We start from the raw sequence: 19,682 nt of genomic DNA, 5'->3' as shown, positions 1-19,682 counted from the left end.
AGACCCGTTGACTGGGTCAGCCGCAGCTGCGGTATTTGGTGGTTTGACCTACTCTGATTCCCATCCTCCTACCATGGTCAGAGACAAATCCTGGAGCTGGCTACTCAGCTCCTCTGCATAGATGGTTTTATTCTCAGCACTCAGGCTATTGCCTCCTTCTGCATACCTTGTTGCTGCCATATTTATTGTTCTGTCTCCTCTGTTCTTCCTGCTCACCCTTGACATTTTCCGGGGGCTGGTTTTCCTCTGCTCTTTATGCCTATCAAAGTAATACAGGAGGTGGGTCTTTCCTCCTGACAGACACCTTTGCATCACATGATGATGCTGGTGGTGGACAGGCATCATCCTTGCACTCACTCCCTAGCCCCGCCCACCGCAGCTCATTCCTCTCAGCTCCTGCTGGCTGTAATTGGACAAGCCCACACAGCCTGTGACACAGCTATTTAACCAGCACTCAGTAACAGTGACGCAGTAAACAAAGGCACAGTTAAGCGATGATTTAACAGCCTTACAAACTCGCTATTACTCAATGCAGATAATCCTTTGCCAAGTTCAAGTAACGAGCTTTGCCGAGCTCGAAGTACCCAGCTTTGCTGAGCTCGATGATCCTGTTCGTGACGCCAGTTGGAGCGCCCCGCAGGGTCGGGAGTTACTCGGTACCGGGCCGGCCAGCCTCTTTTAAAGGGGAAGTGTCACGGCGGTAGTGACCCGGTCCGTGGCCCTGGGTGTCCAGTGGTGATGGAAGTTTAAATGAGAGGGAAAGATGGTAGGATAATTGTAGGGGAAAGGGGAAATCGTGACGCCACCCGTAGTATTCAGCTAGGGTAGCCGATGCTGCTATACAGAACCTCTGGAATGGTGGTACGGCAGAAGCAGAGATGGTGTAGCTCTCCACGGGCAGAGCAGTGTCCCAGGGCAGCTAAGATGTTACTTGGTGAGTTGGTGACTGTGATGTTATGTGCGATGTTAAGCAAGTGGGATGTGAATGACACAGTGAGGTGCAGTTTCATGGCTTTTACTCACACTTGACCTGTGCGCTCAGGTGTCCTGCTTAGCACTGTGTCCTCTGAGTAAGGGGTCCAGCCAACTCTCAGTTAATTTGGGAAACACCGTTCCAGGACTTCCTTTTGTGTCTTCTCTCTCTCTTTCTGGTCGTCTCCCTGTGCTGGTCTTCCTTTCCTCTTGCCTAGCACCTTCACAACAGTGTCCCTAAGCCAGCAGCCTTGGACCTTGCCGGGCGACGTGGGTCAGGCCCCAGGATCCTCTACCTGGCCACCTTTTCAGGGAATTGATGTGGATGTGGCTGAGGTACTTGCAGTCACCTCAACCTACCGGCTTGCCAGCTGAGTCTGTCTTCTTCTCCTCTGGGCTCAGGGGCCGGCATCCTCACTGCGACCTAGTCCTTCCAAACAAGAGCGGGCCCCTTGGGTGGCTTATCGCACTTCCCATGCCTCTCAGGACTCCTTCTGTTCTTTCTAAAATCCCTTTCAGTTATTTTTCCTTCACTCTGGCTATAACTCCTCTTACTCCTACGCTGTCCCATCACCAACTGACTGGATCTTCCAGAAAGATCTTTTACCTTAGGCTTAATTCCGCCCACTCACTGTCACCTCTCTGTCACTGATTGGCTACACTCCTTGTCACCCCATCTCCTTAGCTCCTCCCTCTTCTTTACCTTTCTCACTTACCTACCTACACCCTTTCCTAGCCAGTCTGGGATGAGGCCATCCTCCCGAAGCGTACACCCAGATGCCCTGACTGAACCAGCGTGTGTTGCGTGCAAGTGTTGAAGTCCCAGGTGGTGCTTCTTCCTTACTTGAGGGTGGGATACCACAACTCTGGATGCGGTGCAGTACCTCTGTGGCGACCAGACCCTCAGGGGCGCCACACAAACAACACTTCTAAACTCCAGATCATGGGGTTGCACTAGTATACTTACTGACATCTCAATCCCAAAATTATGAAACCATTTTCTGCACAGAAACACCCATTGTAATGCCACATTGGTATAAAGCTCACCCATCTTGTGGACTAGAACTCAAGACTGAACTAGATGACCATAGGACTGTTAGCTAGTGCAGACCTAGGGATGAAATGTCCCACTTCATCATCAGCTTTATGACCTGTCAATTGCATGTACCCCCCCCAACCTAGCGATTGAAGAGCACAGGCATGCTTGTAGCTTTACCGCTGCTGAAAATCCCAAACGTCTTCCTGGAATTGTCGGAGCATGCTGGGAGTTGTAATTTTTCAGAGCCGCAATGTTACACACATGTCCGGGGTCCAGACTCTGTTCCCCACACCCCTAACCTCTCTTGTGCTCCATGTTGGGCTTTACGAGTAGTCCAGCGTGCTCCAATGTGATCTTTTATCTAGTCCTATATATGGGCTCCCGAGACACACACCTGGATCTTCATATGAAGATTCTTAGTATGTCTGTGTGGGCCACCCTCACACCCAGGGCTGAGGGGTACTCAGTACCGGGCCCGATGAGCTTTAATGGCAGATGTCACGGCAGCTGGGACCCGGCCCCTGGCCCTGGGCGCCCATTGTAAAAGGCGAGTGTTGAGTGTGCTGATGGTAGTGAAAGTTTATAAGTGATTCGTGACTCCACCTGTGGTATTCAGCAATAGAAATGTAAGCCAACGCTGCAGACAGATCCTCTGGGACAGATGGTGTGGTGCAGCAGTGATGCTATAGCCCTCCACAGGCAGGGCTGTGGTCCCAGGGCAGTGTAGGTGAAGTGACACTTAGATGGTGTAGTGTCAGGCGCGAGGGATGTAGCAGTGCTGGGCAGGTTGGCGCGGCAATCAGTGGAGGACACCAGGGCATGTAGTTCCAAAGCTTTACTCACAGTCTGTTGTACAAACAGGTGCCTGCTTCCGTCCCGTGTCCTCCGGGTTAGGGATTCAGTCAACCTTCAGGCCAGATGGAATACTCCCTTCCAACACTCCGCCAACATATGTGCCTTTTCTGAACATCTCCTTTTATAGCGCCTTTGAGTGAAGTACTCCTAGTACTGAGTTACACTGGAGTTCCTCCTGTCAGATGTTCCTATGAACTCTACTTGTACGGCAGACAGCTGTAGCCTGCTTCGGGGACTCCTTGCTACTAAGTCGCAGCTCACTATCCAGTTGCTGTTGTGCCTCCAAGTCTTGTGTGGGAATAAAGTGGTCACTACTTCTATTCCTCCGGTGTCTGCTGCAGGACCATTAGTATCCGTACAACCTCGGGGACCGGACCCCGGCCTTGTGCTTAGAACTTGAAAAGGGTTCTCCTCTAATCCTGGTCCTTGTCCTCTTATTCTCCTTACGTTCCATGCTAATCCTTCTTCCCAATGGAGAATCAAGCTTCCTTTCTCTGTCTCTTTCCTGTGCCAGCAGACCCAGATCACTGTGGCCTGCTGCAGCACTTCCTTCTTCCATCCCTCTCCCGGGGATCTTCTCTATCTCACACTCTGTCCTTCTACATCCTCACTCACTGACTGAATGAAAGACTGACTGGCTGATACAACTCTTCCCGCTCTTTTGTGCGAACTAAACTCCACCCACCTCCCAGCATGTTTCGTGTTCCAAACAGGGAGCCACCAAGGGGTGCTTTGCTATACTCCAAGCAGGGAGCCGCCGAAGGAGCTTTGCTACACTACTTTGTGGTGTGGGGTGCAGGTGTTGGAGCGTGGTCAGGTGTTTCCACCTTACCTGGATGGTGGGGCACCACACCTCAGGAGGAGGTGCAGTACCTCTGTGGTGACTGAGCCTCAGGGGCGCCACATGTGCACCAAGAACTGCTCTGTATCTGTCTGTAGTCTCCAGGACGTCTGCGATCTGTCTGCGGTCTACAGGACCTCTGCTACTTGTCTGCGGTCTCCAGGACCTCTGTTACCTTGCTGCGGTCTCCAGGGCCTTTGTTACCTGTCTATGGTCTCCAGGGCCTCTACTACCTGTCTGCGATCTCCAGGACCTCTGCAACCTGTCTGCTGTCTCCCAGACCCCTGCTACCCATCTACGGTCGCTAAGACATCTGTGACCTGTCTGCGTCTCCAGGGACTTTGCGACCAGTCTGCAGTCACCAGGACTTCGGCAACCTGTCTGCGGTCTCCATTTCCTCTACTACCTATCTGCTGTTTCCAGAGCTTCTGTTACCTGTCTGTAGTCTCCAGGACATCTGCTACCTGTCTGCAATTTCCAAGACGTCTGTGATCTATCTGCTGTCTCCAGGACCTCTGCGAGCTGTCTGCAGTCTCCAGGACCTCTGCAACCGGTCTGCTGTCTCCAGGACCCCTGCTACCCATCTACGGTCTCTAGGACATCTGTGACCTGTCTGTGTCTTCAGGGCCTTTGCAAACTGTCTGCAGTCTCCAGGACTTCTGCAACCTGTCTGCAGTCTCCAGGGCTTCTTCTACCTATCTGCTGTCTCCAGAGCTTCTGTTACCTGTCTGTGGTCTCCAGGACATCTGCTACCTGTCTGAGATCTCCAAGACGTCTGTGATCTGTCTGCTGTCTTCAGGACCTCTGCGAGCTGTCTGCAGTCTCCAGGACCTCTGCAACCTGTCTGCTGTCTCCAGGACCCCTGCTACCCATCTACGGTCTCTAGGACATCTGTGACCTGTCTGTGTCTCCAGGGCCTTTGCGACCTGTCTGCAGTCTCCAGGACCTCTGCTACCTGTCTGCGGTCTCCAGGACCTCTGCTACCTGTCTGCTGTCTCCAGGACCTCTGCTACCCGTCTCCGGTCTCCAGGACTTCTGCGACCTGTCTGCGGATCAAGGGCCTTTGCGACCTGTCTGCAGTCTGCAGGACATCTGCTACCTGTCTGCAATCTCCAAGACTTCTGTGATCTGCTGTCTCCAGGACCTCTGCGAGCTGTCTGCAGTCTCCAGGACCTCTGCGAGCTGTCTGCAGTCTCCAGGACCTCTGCAATCTGTCTGCTGTCTCCAGGACCCCTGCAACCCTTCTACGGTCTCTAGGACATCTGCGACCTGTCTGCGGATCAAGGGCCTTTGTGACCTGTCTGCAGTCTGCAGGTCTTCTGCAACCTGTCTGAAGTCTCCAGGGCCTCTACTACCTGTCTGCTGTCTCCAGGACCCATGCTACCTGTCTACCCTCTGCAGGACATCTGCGATCTGTCTGCGTCTCCAGGGACTTTGTGACCAGTCTGCAGTCATCAGGACTTCGGCAACCTGTCTGCGGTCTCCAGGGCTTCTGCTACCTATCTGCTGTCTCCAGAACTTCTGCTATTGTCTGTGGTCTCCAGCACCTCTGATACCTGTCTATGGTTTCCAGGACCTCTGTTACCTGTCTGCGGTCTCCAGGGCCTTTGCTACCTGTCTGCTGTCTCCAGGGCCTTTGCTACCTGTCTGCTGTCTCCAGGACCCCTGCTACCTGTCTACACTCTCCAGGACATCTGCTACCTGTCTGCTGTCTCCAGGACCCCTGCTGCCTGTCTTTGCTCTCCAGGACATCTGCAACCTGTTTGCATCTCCAGGGTCTTTGTGACCTGTCTGTAGTCTCCAGAACTTCTGCCACCTGTCTGCGGTCTCCAGGGCTTCTGCTACCTATCTGCTGTCTCCAGAGCTTCTGCTACCTGTCTGTGGTCTCCAGGACCTCTGCTACCTGTCTGTGATCTCCAGGACATCTGCGACTTGTCTGCGGTGTCCAGGACCTCTTCTACTTGTCTTTGGTCTCCAGACCTCTGCTACTTGTCTTTGGTCTCCAGATCTCTGCTACTTGTCTGTGGTCTCCAGGACCTCTGCGACCTGTTTCCTGTGTGCCTTAACTTCCTGCTGCACCGACACCCGTGGCCCGTGCGCCCACCCGAACCTTGGCCATTGAGGATCCACCTCGTCTAGTGAACCTAACTCACACATTGAAGACCACCACTTTACTGACCCCACTTCGGCTCTATATCGATTTTAATGGTAATTTACTGTTAAATCCAGGACACGGTCACCTGAAAAAAAATAAAGAGAAGTTCATATTTTCCACACATGGAGATCCCACCCAGTATATGTCTCCTCCTCCCTGGATGTATTTGTGAACCTATACATAAGAAATGTCTCAACTCCCCCCATATTCTACTATGAACCACGCTCTGCACAGAGTACAGCTAAGCCTCTGAACACAGGGGAAGCTTTCTGCAGCTCACAAAAGTAGCGCACAGATTCCCCCGCCTTACTATGGGCTTTCTACAGTAATCTCTTATGTTATGACAATTCTTGCCAACCCTCAAGAAAAAAAAAATGAAAAAAGGAATCTGAGGCTGTTTTTTTTTTTTTGCTCTTTTCTAACATCTGACTTTTCCTTGCATCGATTCCACTGCTCCTCTTGATTTACTCTACTGGAAGTCTCTGCACAGAAGCGTTTGGGAATCTTGTCCGGTTTAGCATGCTACAACCTCTGATACATTTCCAGAGCGCAGAGTTGGATTATCAATTCCTTTGTAAATGTGTATGGTGATATTCGCTCCGGTAAGTCATAAAAAGAACAACAGATTTGCTCCAGATTTTAAATATTTTATTTATTCATTTATTTTAAATATAATTATTTTTTAATTACAAATATTTATATTTAATCTAAGAATTTTTTTTATCAATGCAAATATTATGAAATATTATCTTTTTTATATTAAATAAATTACAATTTTTTTTTTCTATTTTTCAGATCTAATTATAGGGCCGACGTAATGATTTATATCAATCATTTTAAAAATATGTAAAGCGCCATTTTGTTTCCCATTGCCTCTTTTTTCCTCCATGACATCCTGAGATTACCGTACATTGTCTAAAACCTTGTCAATTTTTTAGTCTCCCTGGCAAAGGAAGAAAAAGATAATGGTATAACAACACGGGCACAAGTTCTTGTTAATAGGGGGAAAAAAAACCATAATGGTGTAATTTTAGTTTTCGCCTTTATTGTATAGATTGCATTCAAGTAGAGATGTAGCAGAGTTGAGTTGTCATTTTGCATCCTTCATTTTTTTTTTTTGCATAGGACTGCATGCTATTTATATAGTGTATGAAGAATGCGTTCACGTCATTACTTTAATTTCCCCAATGTGAACACGGTGCCAATAATCATACACTTGTTTATGGAGTGTAGATCGAATCTGAAAATGCGTAGAATATGTAAACTCCATGGAGATACAATGTATAAGGATACGATGAGCTTTTTTGGTGAATTGTTTTATCTTGGAGATTTTCTGCACCCATTAAGTAAAATAGTTTTTTTTTCTTCGAAAATGCAGCGTAAAAAAAATCACAAAAAACTGCACAAGATCAGCTCTGCTACATCTAACCATCTTTCTGGTTATGATCCCGATGCAAGGTGGAAGGTGGATGCAAAGTTTGCCCTAATGGGTTATAACTCAGCCCCAGGAGGGACTGAAGCAAGTCCTGAGTCTGGCATCAGCCACTCATTAGCCCACCCTTAGTGCAGATATTCGTGTAACTTACGGTTCAGTGATCTTTTTATCCTGCAAAGAGCAAATCTTAAATAATGTTATTTTGCCTAAGTGCACCCAACTGCTCTGTTTTTTTTCTAGCGTGCCGGGCTCACCGTCCCCGGACCCCCAAACATCTGTCTGCAAATGTGTTTGATGTGCAGCAAACTAAGGAAAGGAGACAGATCATTAAGTAAGAATTAGCGGAGAAACGTGTGCGATTCTTACATTAGACTGACAGCAAATCATGCAATTAGGCCATTACCTATTCATTAGTGCAGCCGTTCCTGTAATATCTTCTCGATGGTCAATGGCAATGATCAATCATCAACCGGTCCACAGATGGGTGCTACTATCTTCTAAACCGCCATCACTCTTTGGTGTAATTGTTATCTGTGCAGTCAAGTATAAAAAATGTAGTAAAGCCAACGTGATTCGAGTGATGTTGATTATAGTCATCGATCAGGGGGTAGCATTATGTGTGTGGGACTACGGAGGCATCATATTGTGTGGGAGGACTGTAGGAGCATCATACTCTGTAAGGAAGAGGTGGGGACATCATACCGTGTGGGGGTACAGTGGTGGCAACATACTGTGTGAGGGAAGGTGGGGGCATCACACTATAAAGGGAGGGAGGCAGTGGGGACAGCTAATGGTATTGAAGGAAGGTGATGGCATCATATTGTGTAGGGGAGAGATGGGGACATCATACTGTGTGGTGGGGACTGTGTGTGGGAAGTTGGGGCCATCATAATTTGTAGGGGAGAGGTGGAGACATCATACTGTGTGATGGGCACATCATACTGTGTGGTGGGAACTGCATGTGAGAAATTGGGGGCATCACACTTTGTAGGGGAGAGGTGTGGACAGCATACTGTGTAGTGGATACAGCATACTGTGTAGTGGATACAGCATACTGTGTAGTGGAGACATCATACTGTGTGGTTGGGACATCATACTATGTGTTGGGGACTGCGTGTGAGAAGTCGGGGGCATTACACTTTGTAAGGGAGAGGTGGGGACATCATACTGTGTAGTGGGCACATCGTAGTGTGTGGTGGGGAGATCATACTGTTTGGTGGGGACATTATACTGTTTGGTGGGGACATCATACTATGTGGTGGGGACTGCGTATAAGAAGTTGGGGGCATCACACTTTGTAAGGGAGAGGTGGGGACATCATACTGTGTAGTGGGGACATCGTACTATGTGGTGGGGACATCATTCTGTGTGGAGGGGACTGTGTGTAGGAAGTTGGGAGCATCACACTTTGTAGGGGAGAGGTAGGGACATCATAATGTAGAGGGGGACTGTGGGTGCAACATACTGTGTGGAGGGAAGGCAGGGACATCCTACTGTGTTTAGGGAGTGTGGGGGCATCATAGTGTGTGGGAAGGTGGGGTCTTCATATTCTGTGGAGAGAGGTAGGGGCATCATACTCTGCAGGGAAACTGTGAGGGTAACATACTGTGTGGAGGGCAGGTTTGGGCTTTGGGACATCATACTTAGTAGGGGAGAGGTGGGGACATCATACTGTGGGAGCATCATAGTGTGTGGGAAGGTTGGGACATCATACTGTGCGGGAGACTGTGTAGGCATCACAGTTTATGGGGATGAAGGTGGGGATTCACAATATGTGGAGGGGACTGTGGTGGCATCACAGTATGGGAGGGTGAGGGAATCATACTGTGTGGAGGAACTTTGAAGGTATTATTATGTGGGGACACACTGGGGACATCATACTATATAGAGGTAGGTCTATGGAGGTATGATACTATGTGAGAGGGTACTGGGGCCATTATGTGTGTGAGGGCATTGTGGAAACTTCTTTGCATGTGGGGATTATGGGAGCATCAATATGAGGGGAGTACAGTGAGGGCATCATGCTGTGTTTGAGACATCATTATGTGGGGAGGGGGTAGGGACGTCACAATGTTTGTGGCATACTTTTAGAGGGATCACACCATGGAAGCACTGTGGCGACATCATTGTGTGGAGAGTCACTGTAGCATCATCAATGTGTAAGGGCACTGTGGGGGCATCATACTGTGTGTGGGGGGCCGAAGAGCGGCAGGTCGTGGATAGGTCACACAAGTGTACTATAGACTATAGTCCGTACAACCTTCAGGTTATGCAAAGATCTAAGAAGGCATGCAAAAAAGCCTTGAAAGAGCATGCAGGGTGTCTATGACTAAGCCACCAGGACTATCTTTGACGCCATATGGTCTCCATGCACTCATCTCTATGAAAATTTAGATGCAACACTTTAACTTCAAGTTGGTCCAAATCACAAGTTTACTTCCGCTATACCTGACATACTCAACCCAGCTGCATCTCACCATACTCAGATCTCTTCCATTCTTCTGCTGCAGCCTAAGTTGGATCCACCGTGATAATTTAATAATTAACGACTCCTTGAATTAATCAATCATATCATTGATTTTCCGCAATCTCCAGTGTCGAGATTATCTTATTAGGAAAATTGATGTTTTTATGAAAATGTATAATAGGCGATCGAATATAAAGAATCCTTTGCTGAGAAAAAGAGAAAATGTTGATGTAATCTATTATTTACGCCTGATGGAATTGTAGTCTGTTTCCTTTATTTTTTTGCTTCAGCCTGTTTTAAAATGTTTAAGTGCTCTGCTCGGTGCTACAAGGAATATTTCTACGGCAGGATCTGTATACTTCATTCATAATTGATAGCAGTGAAGAAGTGTTGTTAAATCACCCCCAGATAAATGGCCAGAGTATTGCTAAGTAGCACTCGGCGGCATCTGCTCCGTGTCTCCATCATTTGCACACTGAGCCGGTTGTGCAATTATCCAGAAATTGTAACCTGGGCTAATTAACCCTAAGGATGTTTGTTTGCGGTCTGTATACAGGATGATATTAATTGCTCACGGGAGATACAGTCAGACAATGCTCTTCTCGCTCTTGCAGGTCAATTTACTCTAAAACCACAATGTGAATGCTGATTTTCTTCATGGATAATAGAATATATCAATATAACGATCTGACGAATCACAATGGGATTGTTGGGGGGGGGTGTAGATCAAGGATGTTGTATCCTAGGTGAACAATAAGGCTTTCCAGTAGTTTAGGTAATGATGGGACCCCCAATATTCAGTAGTAATCTGCTGGAGAATTTAGCAAGTGTGCAGTTAAACTATATCACTCCCAGAGGAGAAATGAGGTATTACACAGTATCGATTTATTACGACCAAGCAGCCTATGTTATACTTGGCCCTCCAGAGCAAGAGATGTTCTTCATAGCTGCTCTTCTTGACTAGGGTACTGTAAAGTGTTTACGGCATTAACATATAAGACATAACGCTGAGTGACATCGAAATATATGGCACAGCAGCCTTTATTGATTACAACATATATCAAATCAGTTATAGAACATTTTCTTCTCTGAGGATATCCTGGATGGCCTAAAAATGGACAGTACCAGAATAAATACTCGTTAGTCGCACTGCCTTGACAAATGTTGACCCTTTTCCAGTTATTCATCTGTTCACTGGGAAACATCTCAGCAGGAACTAAACCATAACTCAATGATGGGTCAACATGCATCCGATGTCAGGCTACCCCATTAACCAAGGCCATCCCTGACCGCCTCACCTCCAGCTGCTATCGCTGAATAATAAAAATGGTCCAAAACAAAAAACCAACACACTACCATCAGAATTTTATGTTATCAAAAACGAAGCGGGATGCAGGGTTTTTCACTCGTCATGGGTCCGCAGGGACGATGATGATCAACGGCTCCACCTCTTCTTTTAATGTACCTACAGATTTCCCCACCCCTTCTCACAACTTCCTATCAAACCCTAAACTCCCATCCCATGTGACCTGAACGCTACCCTCACGCATTTTAACTTTACTTTGTTGACATGCAAAACTACCTATTATCCCTTTCCTGGCCTTCTTCTTCCAAACCCCCATCAGGTTCGGGACTTTGCTTTAGTTACCCCCCCCCCACGTTGTGAACCTATCTTTCTGGTTAATTGTCAGGACTCTTTCTGCTAACCAACTTTACAGAGATTTAAACAAAAGGCATATAATGCAAAGTGAAAACTAGAATAATAGAAATGTTAAAGGGGTCTCATCTTCATCAATGGGTAAAGCTGCAAATTGCTAGTAAAAACACGCAAATTTTCCAATTTACTGCTTATTAAAAATTCTCTCTATTTTCGAGAACAGAGGAGCGCATTTGCAGGTTGTTTTCTACACAGGTGGCAAATGGTGCTCTGGATCTTACTGGATCCTGTCAGCCTTAGTGTCACTGCGCTTCTCCGATGTGGCTCAATCAAAGTCCCCTCTGAGAGTAGAGTCATAGTACACGCAGTTCGGGCCAGTGGCTCAATCATTGCACTGGCGTGAACTGTCAATTTTCAAGGAGGCAGAGTAGCGTGCGCTCCTGGAGAGAGACAGAAAATCTGGATGAGATAAATGCACACCATAGGGCAACACCGTAAGGATCAAGACGAGAGTGATGGTAGCGCTCACCTATAAGGGTTGTGCAAAGACACAACACTTTTAGTAGCCTGATGTTCCATAGCTGCAGCCCCATGGCTGGAGGAGAGTATCGTCCAGATAACAGTTTGGCAAAGTGGATATTATCACAATGTGCAGGTGTCACAGGTTTGTCAGATGCTACAGACAGTCGCTCTGCAATCTGGCTAAAGAAGGTCTCTGCGTTTGGCATTGCAGATGGCTTCTTAATCCTTCTGACTTTTGGACCCAGTGGCAACTTCACCTCTAATTGACACACCTGGACCTGGGTGTTTATAAACTCCCATTCTGTTTCAGGCAGTCGCCGGTGATAATTACATTTTTCCATTGTGAAGGCTTTAAGCTATAACAGTCGGCAATCTTCCTCTCTGGTGCTGTTAGAGGACGTTTGGTGTTACCTTTCTGAGTTTGCTCAAGATAAGTTTCTTCCCCCTTGCTTGCCTCCCTTCTCTTTAGTGTACAGTGGGGACTGATCAGCGCTCATCCCCCTTCCCTATTCAGGGCCTAGCTCTAGGAATTTACAAGGCTTATGCTCCTGCTCGTTGATTGGTGGGGAACCAATATAAGGATGGTAGGGTAGGCAGGGTGTTATTAGATCTGCCTAGGGGTCTCCACTCCCCCTTTTCCTAGCGTTTAGGCTTCCTTCCCCTCTTCCCTTTGTGTTGCACTTAGTTTTCCCACACTGTGCATGACAGCAGGTTGCGCTCACAGGAAGGATGAGATCCAGACAGTATAAACAAGGTTTTTTATTAATTCGCAGCTGGATCAGCACCTTTCTCAAGGTAAAAAAGCACTTGATTTTTTACCTTACTGACGGCACCGAAACATGTTGGTGAATAAAAAACCTTGTTTATACTCTCCAAATCTCAGTCACATTGGGGCTGAATTCTTTGGTTTTTGGGATTCCATATGGGGACATGGGGACCTTCCTATCAAAATATAGACCATCATGTTATTGGAAGCACAGAAAGATTATTTATAAACCTGTTTACAAATAATCTCTCCAAACTGTCAGTCATTTTGCTCATTCAGCAGATGTTGGCCATAGACTGATTATTGGGAATGAGGGGGAATAAATAATTACAAGGTATTACCATTCCTCTTATCAATGATGCAAATCCTTGGATAGTCTGAAAATGGATAATTAATGCCTTCAGTACTGGTACATACTATTGTCAAGGGGAATGATGACACATCATCGTCAATGGATATTTAAAGTGCTATGGTGGAGTAGAGGGGCATGGAATAAGCATGTGTGGGGAAGGTGACCGGACGAACGGACTTGTCAGAAGGAAGAAGGGACAGTTTGTGCACTTTAGACAGATGTTAGTAATGACAGAATGGAAACAGCTGGGAAAAAGTGTGGAATGGGTGCAGTACCCTGGTTTGACCACAAGATGGCAGGGGGGAGTGGGAGTACAGGACTTGACAGCAGCTTATGGCTCTAGAAACCGTTAGTTATGGGGGGCGGGGTTAAAGGGACCCGGGAAGGTTATAAATAGGACAGGAGGGTTCCAGAAAGTTCCAGTCGCGGGAGGAGCTCAGTAGGAGAGGAGTCAGTGAAGGAGTACGGACAGTGTGAGGAGCTCAACTAGGCGACTGAGGAGAAAAGAAGTCAGGGGGGTGGCCCCGACACGAAGAACCGCGGAACAGACGAGACCCCGGGGGTACCAAATTGACGACAACCTCTGACCGGTGAAGTGCTGGTAGAAAGGCCTAGGGCAGGCCCAGTGACAAAACCGTGAGAAACATCACTACGACAGAAGAAAGGTGTGTGTACCCGGGTCTGAATACGAAGAGCTGTGGAAGTGCTGTGGTGTATAACTGAGGTCGTCAGGAGGACGGCCAATAAACTTAGATCTGTTGTACCCGAAATCTGCCTCTATCTCGCATCTGTGACGTCTTTTCGCGGTAAACGAGGGACCACCCCCCAAGCTGGGCCACCTTCCTACACATGGAGGGGACATGACTTGAAAAAAGGGAGCGTGACAATGAAAACACTTTTTCAGACCTTACGTGGATGCCCAGCCCTAAAGTTGCCATGTATGAATTTGCGTCTGACAACTTTATAGCCCTAAAGTTGCCATATATGAACTTGAGTCTGACAACTTTTTCCCCATGCCGAAGCAAGTAACAAACAAGACGCAATGACACTCTTGCGCATGGTCTGGATTTGCAGCTCTTCTCCCGTAAAAGAACACATCATCTTTTTTCCTTTTTTGAAACTTTAGTTAACCTCAAATTATAAATGTACTTAGCGTCTATCGGATATTGTTGGCCATTTTTGGCCTTTTTGCTGCCAGTCTGTAGTCAGTCACTGCTGACAGTAATTTACCTTCACTAAGAGAGAAATAAAACGTTACTGCAAAATACAGCTGCGGCAAATCAGTGCCTGACATCTGCCTGACATCAAGGTCCTCGGCAATTTGTAGAAGCTTCATCTTTGAGTTGGAAACATCTATATCTGCTGAAAAATGTCCAAGATTTCTACTTGCATTTATAGATGGAAACAAGCTTCTGAAAATATTTTCCCTAAGTCTCTCATGCTCAAGTCAGCTGTGGCCAAAATGACTTTGGATATATAGATTCAGTTTCTTAATGTCTTTATTTTTTTGGAGTGGTGTAGTGCATCCTAATTCTAAGATCAAGTGTGAAGAAGGGGTGACCCAGTTGGTGAAGAAGATTGCCCAAGTTGGTGCCACCACTCTGTCGATCTTGTACAGTTAGTTGCTCAGGTCTCTGATTTGGGGGTTAAACCTTCTACCAAAAGAATGTCTTTGGGCTTATGTCTGGAACATGGCTCATATTTGTCATGGTGGCCAAGAAATGTGTGTGGCTAAAGATTTTTTTTAGATGATAGATTGGGATACCCACAGAGATCCTGAGAAAAGGGATCCCAAAGTCCCATGTGAATGGAGGGGATACTGTTTATGTGTGACCACTGCTCCTTTCTCTTCTAGGGATCTATGAGAGCGGTTGTGCACAATATTCGACCACCGCTCACCTAGACGCTGAAAAGAACAGAGGTTACACATGTACACTACTGCCCTATTCACACATAGGACATGGGATCATTCTTCTTTTCATTGGCGGTGGACCACCATTGTATACATGATGATTGTTGTTGCTGGAGATTGCCCCCTTTAACTTATCTCATGAGCCTTTTAATGTATTTTTCGTGGTCTAACACTCAGCACCATGATGTTCAATGGCCAATTGACAGTCCGGTTTAGCTCCCAATCACTTCTATTTTGGGCAATTATGCAGGATGGGCTTGACATCCAAGGAACCAGTCAATCACAGGTCTTGTAGAAGAAAACCCCATTTGGAGGATACTTGACACCGACCGGCCGCGTCTATTTCTTATAGGATGAGTCACAAATATTAGATGTTACTGATGCAAACAGCATTATTGGTGAATATTCTATTTTGGTAATGGGGGATGGGATATTTGAGAATCATTTCTTCTTAGCGGTGGGAACCCAATTTGACATTGTTGGAATGTTTTTTAATAATAATAAATTAATAATAATAAATTTTATTTCTATAGCACCAACATATTCCGCAGCACTTTACATTTCAGAGGGGATTTGTACAGACAATAGACATTACAGCATAACAATAATCACATAGATCATAACAGATACCAAGAGGAATGAGGGCCCTGCTCACAAGCTTACAATCTATGAGGAAAAAAGGGGAGACACGAAAGGTGGGTGGTAACAGTTGCCCTGATTGTATGGACCAGCCATAATTTTAAGTGTGTAACAGTACAGACACAAAGGCCTGATAGACGCATAAAGCATATGGGAACATGATGCGGGCAACCCACACAGGGATAGTTAGGTTAATGTGTTGAGGCGGTAGGCCAGTCTGAATAAATGCGTTTTCAGGGCACGCTTAAAATTGTAGGGATTGGGGACTACTCATATTGACCTGGGAAGTGCATTCCAAAAAATTGCCGCAGCACGTGTATAGTCTTGGAGACGGGAGTGGGAGGTTCTGATTATTGAGGATGCTAACCTCAGGTCATCAGCAGAACGGAGGGCACGGGTAGGGTGGTAGGCTGAGACGAGGGAGGAGATGTAGGGTGGTGCTGAGCCATGGAGGGCTTTGTGGGTGAGGGTAATAAGTTTGTACTGGATTCTGGAGTGGATGGGTAGCCAGTGTAATGACTGGTACAAGGTAGAGGCATTGGTGTAACGATTGGTGAGGAATATGATCCTGGCTGCAGTATTCAAGACAGATTGGAGGGGGGAGAGTTTGGAAAGAGGTAGACCGATTAGAAGAGCGTTACAATAGTCCAGACGAGAATGAATAAGAGAAACAGTAAGAGTTTTTGCGGAGTCAAAGGTAAGAAAAGGTCGAATTCTAGAAATGTTTTTGAGATGCAGATATTTTGTAAATATATATTGCTGTTTATCACTTTTAATATTTGATTACATTTCTGTATATAATGTAATTTGTCAGAATGAATGCAGCCGGTGACTCTCATCAATACTCCATTACCGTTAATGCAGTTAGTGTCTATGAAGTGGAGCTTATAAAAAAATAATTGTAGCGTGAATTGTTTTATAACCCTTGAGTTACAGAATGTATCAATACTGCTCAATACTGAGATACTCGTAAGAGAAACTTCGGCAAAACTTTATAACTTTTCATTATAATCACTTTTATTGTTATTATTAGGTGATGTCTTCGGATCTAAAGTGATGCACCATATTTGATAAATTGGTCCTTCTTTATACAGAAAAAATCTCCTTTGAGTTGCGATGAGCAAAATTTGCATTGCCCAGGTCCAGAGTCAACTCCAGTAATCATTAGCAGCCAGATGAATACATTGCAAACTTCCTTGGTCAATACTCAAATGCCGGCATCTTGGGCGCCTACACCTCGTGATGTCAAGGTCCATTTTGTATATCACTGGGGTCTAGCAATCGAAAGAGACCTGTAGGATGAATAGGAAACTGGCATTGACCTGATCCATGGATTAACAATGCCAGACCAGCGTAGTCCTAATCTTTTCGCAAATCTCTACCCCATGATGCCAACCCCTACTGGAGTGAGACTTCTAACTTTTGCTAATTTTATAAAAGGATTTCCCACTTTAAGAATTTCATAATTTACCATAGTGTGGAGTATCTACTAAAAGTGCCTTTTGCTCTGGAGGACCTGCCATGTCTGTTCATTACACGTATACCCCATTTTTTTTTTCCAAATAGTTTGGTGCAATACTTCATTTCTCCTCTGGGAGTGCTGCAGGAGAATTGAGACCATAGAATATAGCTGATTGCTGTAACAAAGAAGATTGCACAAAGTGGATAAGTTCTCAGTAACTAGTGATGGCCTCAGCCAGAAGATAGATGACAGAATGCAGAGCTCCATAGGTAGTTCTTATCTACTGGTGACGGGAGGAACATAAAGAATAATGTTGTGCCTATAGAATTCATGGTGCCCAATGGGCACACTGTGGTTTTCCGGTGCCCATGCGATGTCTTGTGCACACTTCCAGGACTTATACACATACACAAACTACTCTTTTTAGGAGCTATGGGATCAGATTCCAGTATAGACCCCCACTGCTCACGTAGATTGGCTATGCACACTGTCTTAATGGCTTAGTTTATACCTGGTCACATGATCACGAATTGGCTCGGAGGGGCCGGTCCATAAGCGTCTTCTAAGCTCCTAATGAAATGAAATCTAATTATCTATGCTTCATTAATATTACTAACATCATAGCTTACTTATACTGACATATTCTGCAGGGCTGTACAGAGAGTGTATTCGTATCAACCTCGGCCCCGGTGAAGTTTGCAAATTCTACCGATTATTTACTCATCGCTAATTCCGGCTTCTTAGATGTATCTAGTCTAGAGTCGTTTCTATTTTTTTTTTTATGAATATAGCTAGTATCTGCAAGTTGTGTTTGGTCAAAATTCAAGAAAGGGGTTGTCCTATTATTCACTTGTGAGTTACACCGTTTTCTCTCCATCCAAAAAAATCAGTCCGATTTACGCTTATCAGACTCTACTCAGCGTGGGATCCAATTTTTTTCGGAGATGTAGAAACAGAAAGTTTCTCCACCTTCTCCATTATGACAGTCCATGAAAAGATTTTTTTTTCACGGACCCATAGACGTGAATTGTCGAGAGCCATCCGTTTCCCGGAGGAAAATTATACATGCCTCCATGTTTTTCTCTGGACTACTCGTACCGAGGAAAAAATCGGTCATGTGCACGGCCCCATAGAATAACATGGGTACGAGTGCGATCCGTCAAAACCAAAGAGAGCACTTGTCTGTTAAAATGGTCATCTGCACGAGGCCTAAAAGAGGGGGATCCTCAAAACCCTCATCTCTTGGATGAAGTGGAAAGCAGAGTGTCTCTCTCTCTCTGGAGGACTTGACCTTTCCTACATTATACTGACAATCCACCATGTAATGCTTGATTTCCCCTGAGGTGGCGCTGTAGGAAAATTGATTATAGTCAATGAGCCCCTCTAAGAAGTGGATACTTTCCAAGATATATGTATTCAAGAAGAGCTTACTGAGAAGCAAGGTGTCCCCTATATTACGATAAAGCTCAGAAGAACAATATCTGTGACTGTTAAGCTGGCCATACACATTAGATAACTGTCGGATAAATGTTTGACATATCAGAGAGCTTTCTCTCCTGACTCCCTCATACATAAAAGCGTTAAGCTTGCATAAGCACAGAGATGGGAAAGCCAATGCCGAACACTGTTTGGCTTCTACAGCCTGTATGTATCCCTGTACATAGCAGATTAACCAACTAGTGCCTTTGTATGACAGCAGGGTGTGTGACACTTATCCCTCTTCCCCTTGTAAACCGATTTATTACCAACCACAACAAGATTCAACTTTTATCGGTCACAAACCATATTAGGACAAAGATCTTTCAGGAGATTTGATGGGTAACTCATTTAGCAGTCTGCTAAGTACTATGATACATAGAGGCTGTAAACGCTAAATTGGCCAATATTTTTGCTGAAAGACTAATGCAAAAATAATTTTTAGACAAAAATAAATTACTTGTTTGGATAATTATTTTCTTGTGCCTCATGGAAACATATATTGAGTTTTACCTGTCAGGTATCTTTGTAGCCAACTAATAATAATGCTGTAATGGCTCCTAGCCTTGGGGTATGTCCATGGCATGGCAGGCTAAAGCGTCACCTGCTCTACCATGGCATTCTTCACCAATAGAACACTGGCTCCTTTACATAGGAAAATAAGGCATCACCTAAAGAAATACTTCACTTGCTTAAAAAAATGAGTTAAATCCTTTGTAAAAAAAAAAAAAAAACAACTCTTGAGCTTCCCAGATTCTGCCTGTTTTCCATTTTGCTCTCCATCGCTCCATTGCTGAGATATTCATATTTGTTACTTTTGGAGCACAGAATGTGAAATCTCTGCTTGCAGACCAACTGGGCGTTTCTTCAAAGTCTTCTCTTGGGATGTGCACTTTCACTCCTCCTTTCTAGATGCTGACAACCACAGCCAAGCGGGTTCTGAGACCTCTAGATCAGCTACGGAGCTGTAATTTTCAGCATCTGAGAGGAAGGGGTGAAAGCGCACACATCCAGAGAAGACTCAGAAAAAACACCAAGTTGGTTTGCGAACAGAAATTTCACATGCTGCGCTCCAAAACCAACAAATGTGAATATCTTTGCAATGGAGCGACATAGCACAAAACGGAAAAAA

The 19,682-nt window shown here is 45.7% G+C and overlaps 1 protein-coding gene across 2 annotated transcripts in view; it reads left to right on the top strand.

Moving 5' to 3' along the window:
* Positions 1-19,682, top strand: part of SYNPR (synaptoporin) — a 210,110-nt gene that overhangs the window by 122,150 nt on the left and 68,278 nt on the right. Inside the window, exon 1 of one of the 2 annotated variants that reach the window (XM_073569783.1) lies at positions 6,069-6,464. The exons of the other annotated variant lie outside the window; for it this stretch is intronic. Coding sequence (XP_073425884.1) covers positions 6,441-6,464 — 24 coding nt within the window. The 5' untranslated portion in view covers positions 6,069-6,440. Of the gene's footprint in view, positions 1-6,068; positions 6,465-19,682 lie in introns of those variants that run through there. 2 annotated transcript variants of the gene reach the window in all.

The sequence above is a fragment of the Dendrobates tinctorius genome, unplaced genomic scaffold, assembly GCF_039654945.1.
Source record: "Dendrobates tinctorius isolate UK_male_01 unplaced genomic scaffold, ASM3965494v1 ptg000027l, whole genome shotgun sequence".
Lineage (NCBI taxonomy): Eukaryota > Metazoa > Chordata > Amphibia > Anura > Dendrobatidae > Dendrobates > Dendrobates tinctorius.
The sequence above is the reverse complement of the archived record's forward strand: the minus strand, read 5'-3'. Positions and strand labels throughout refer to the sequence as shown.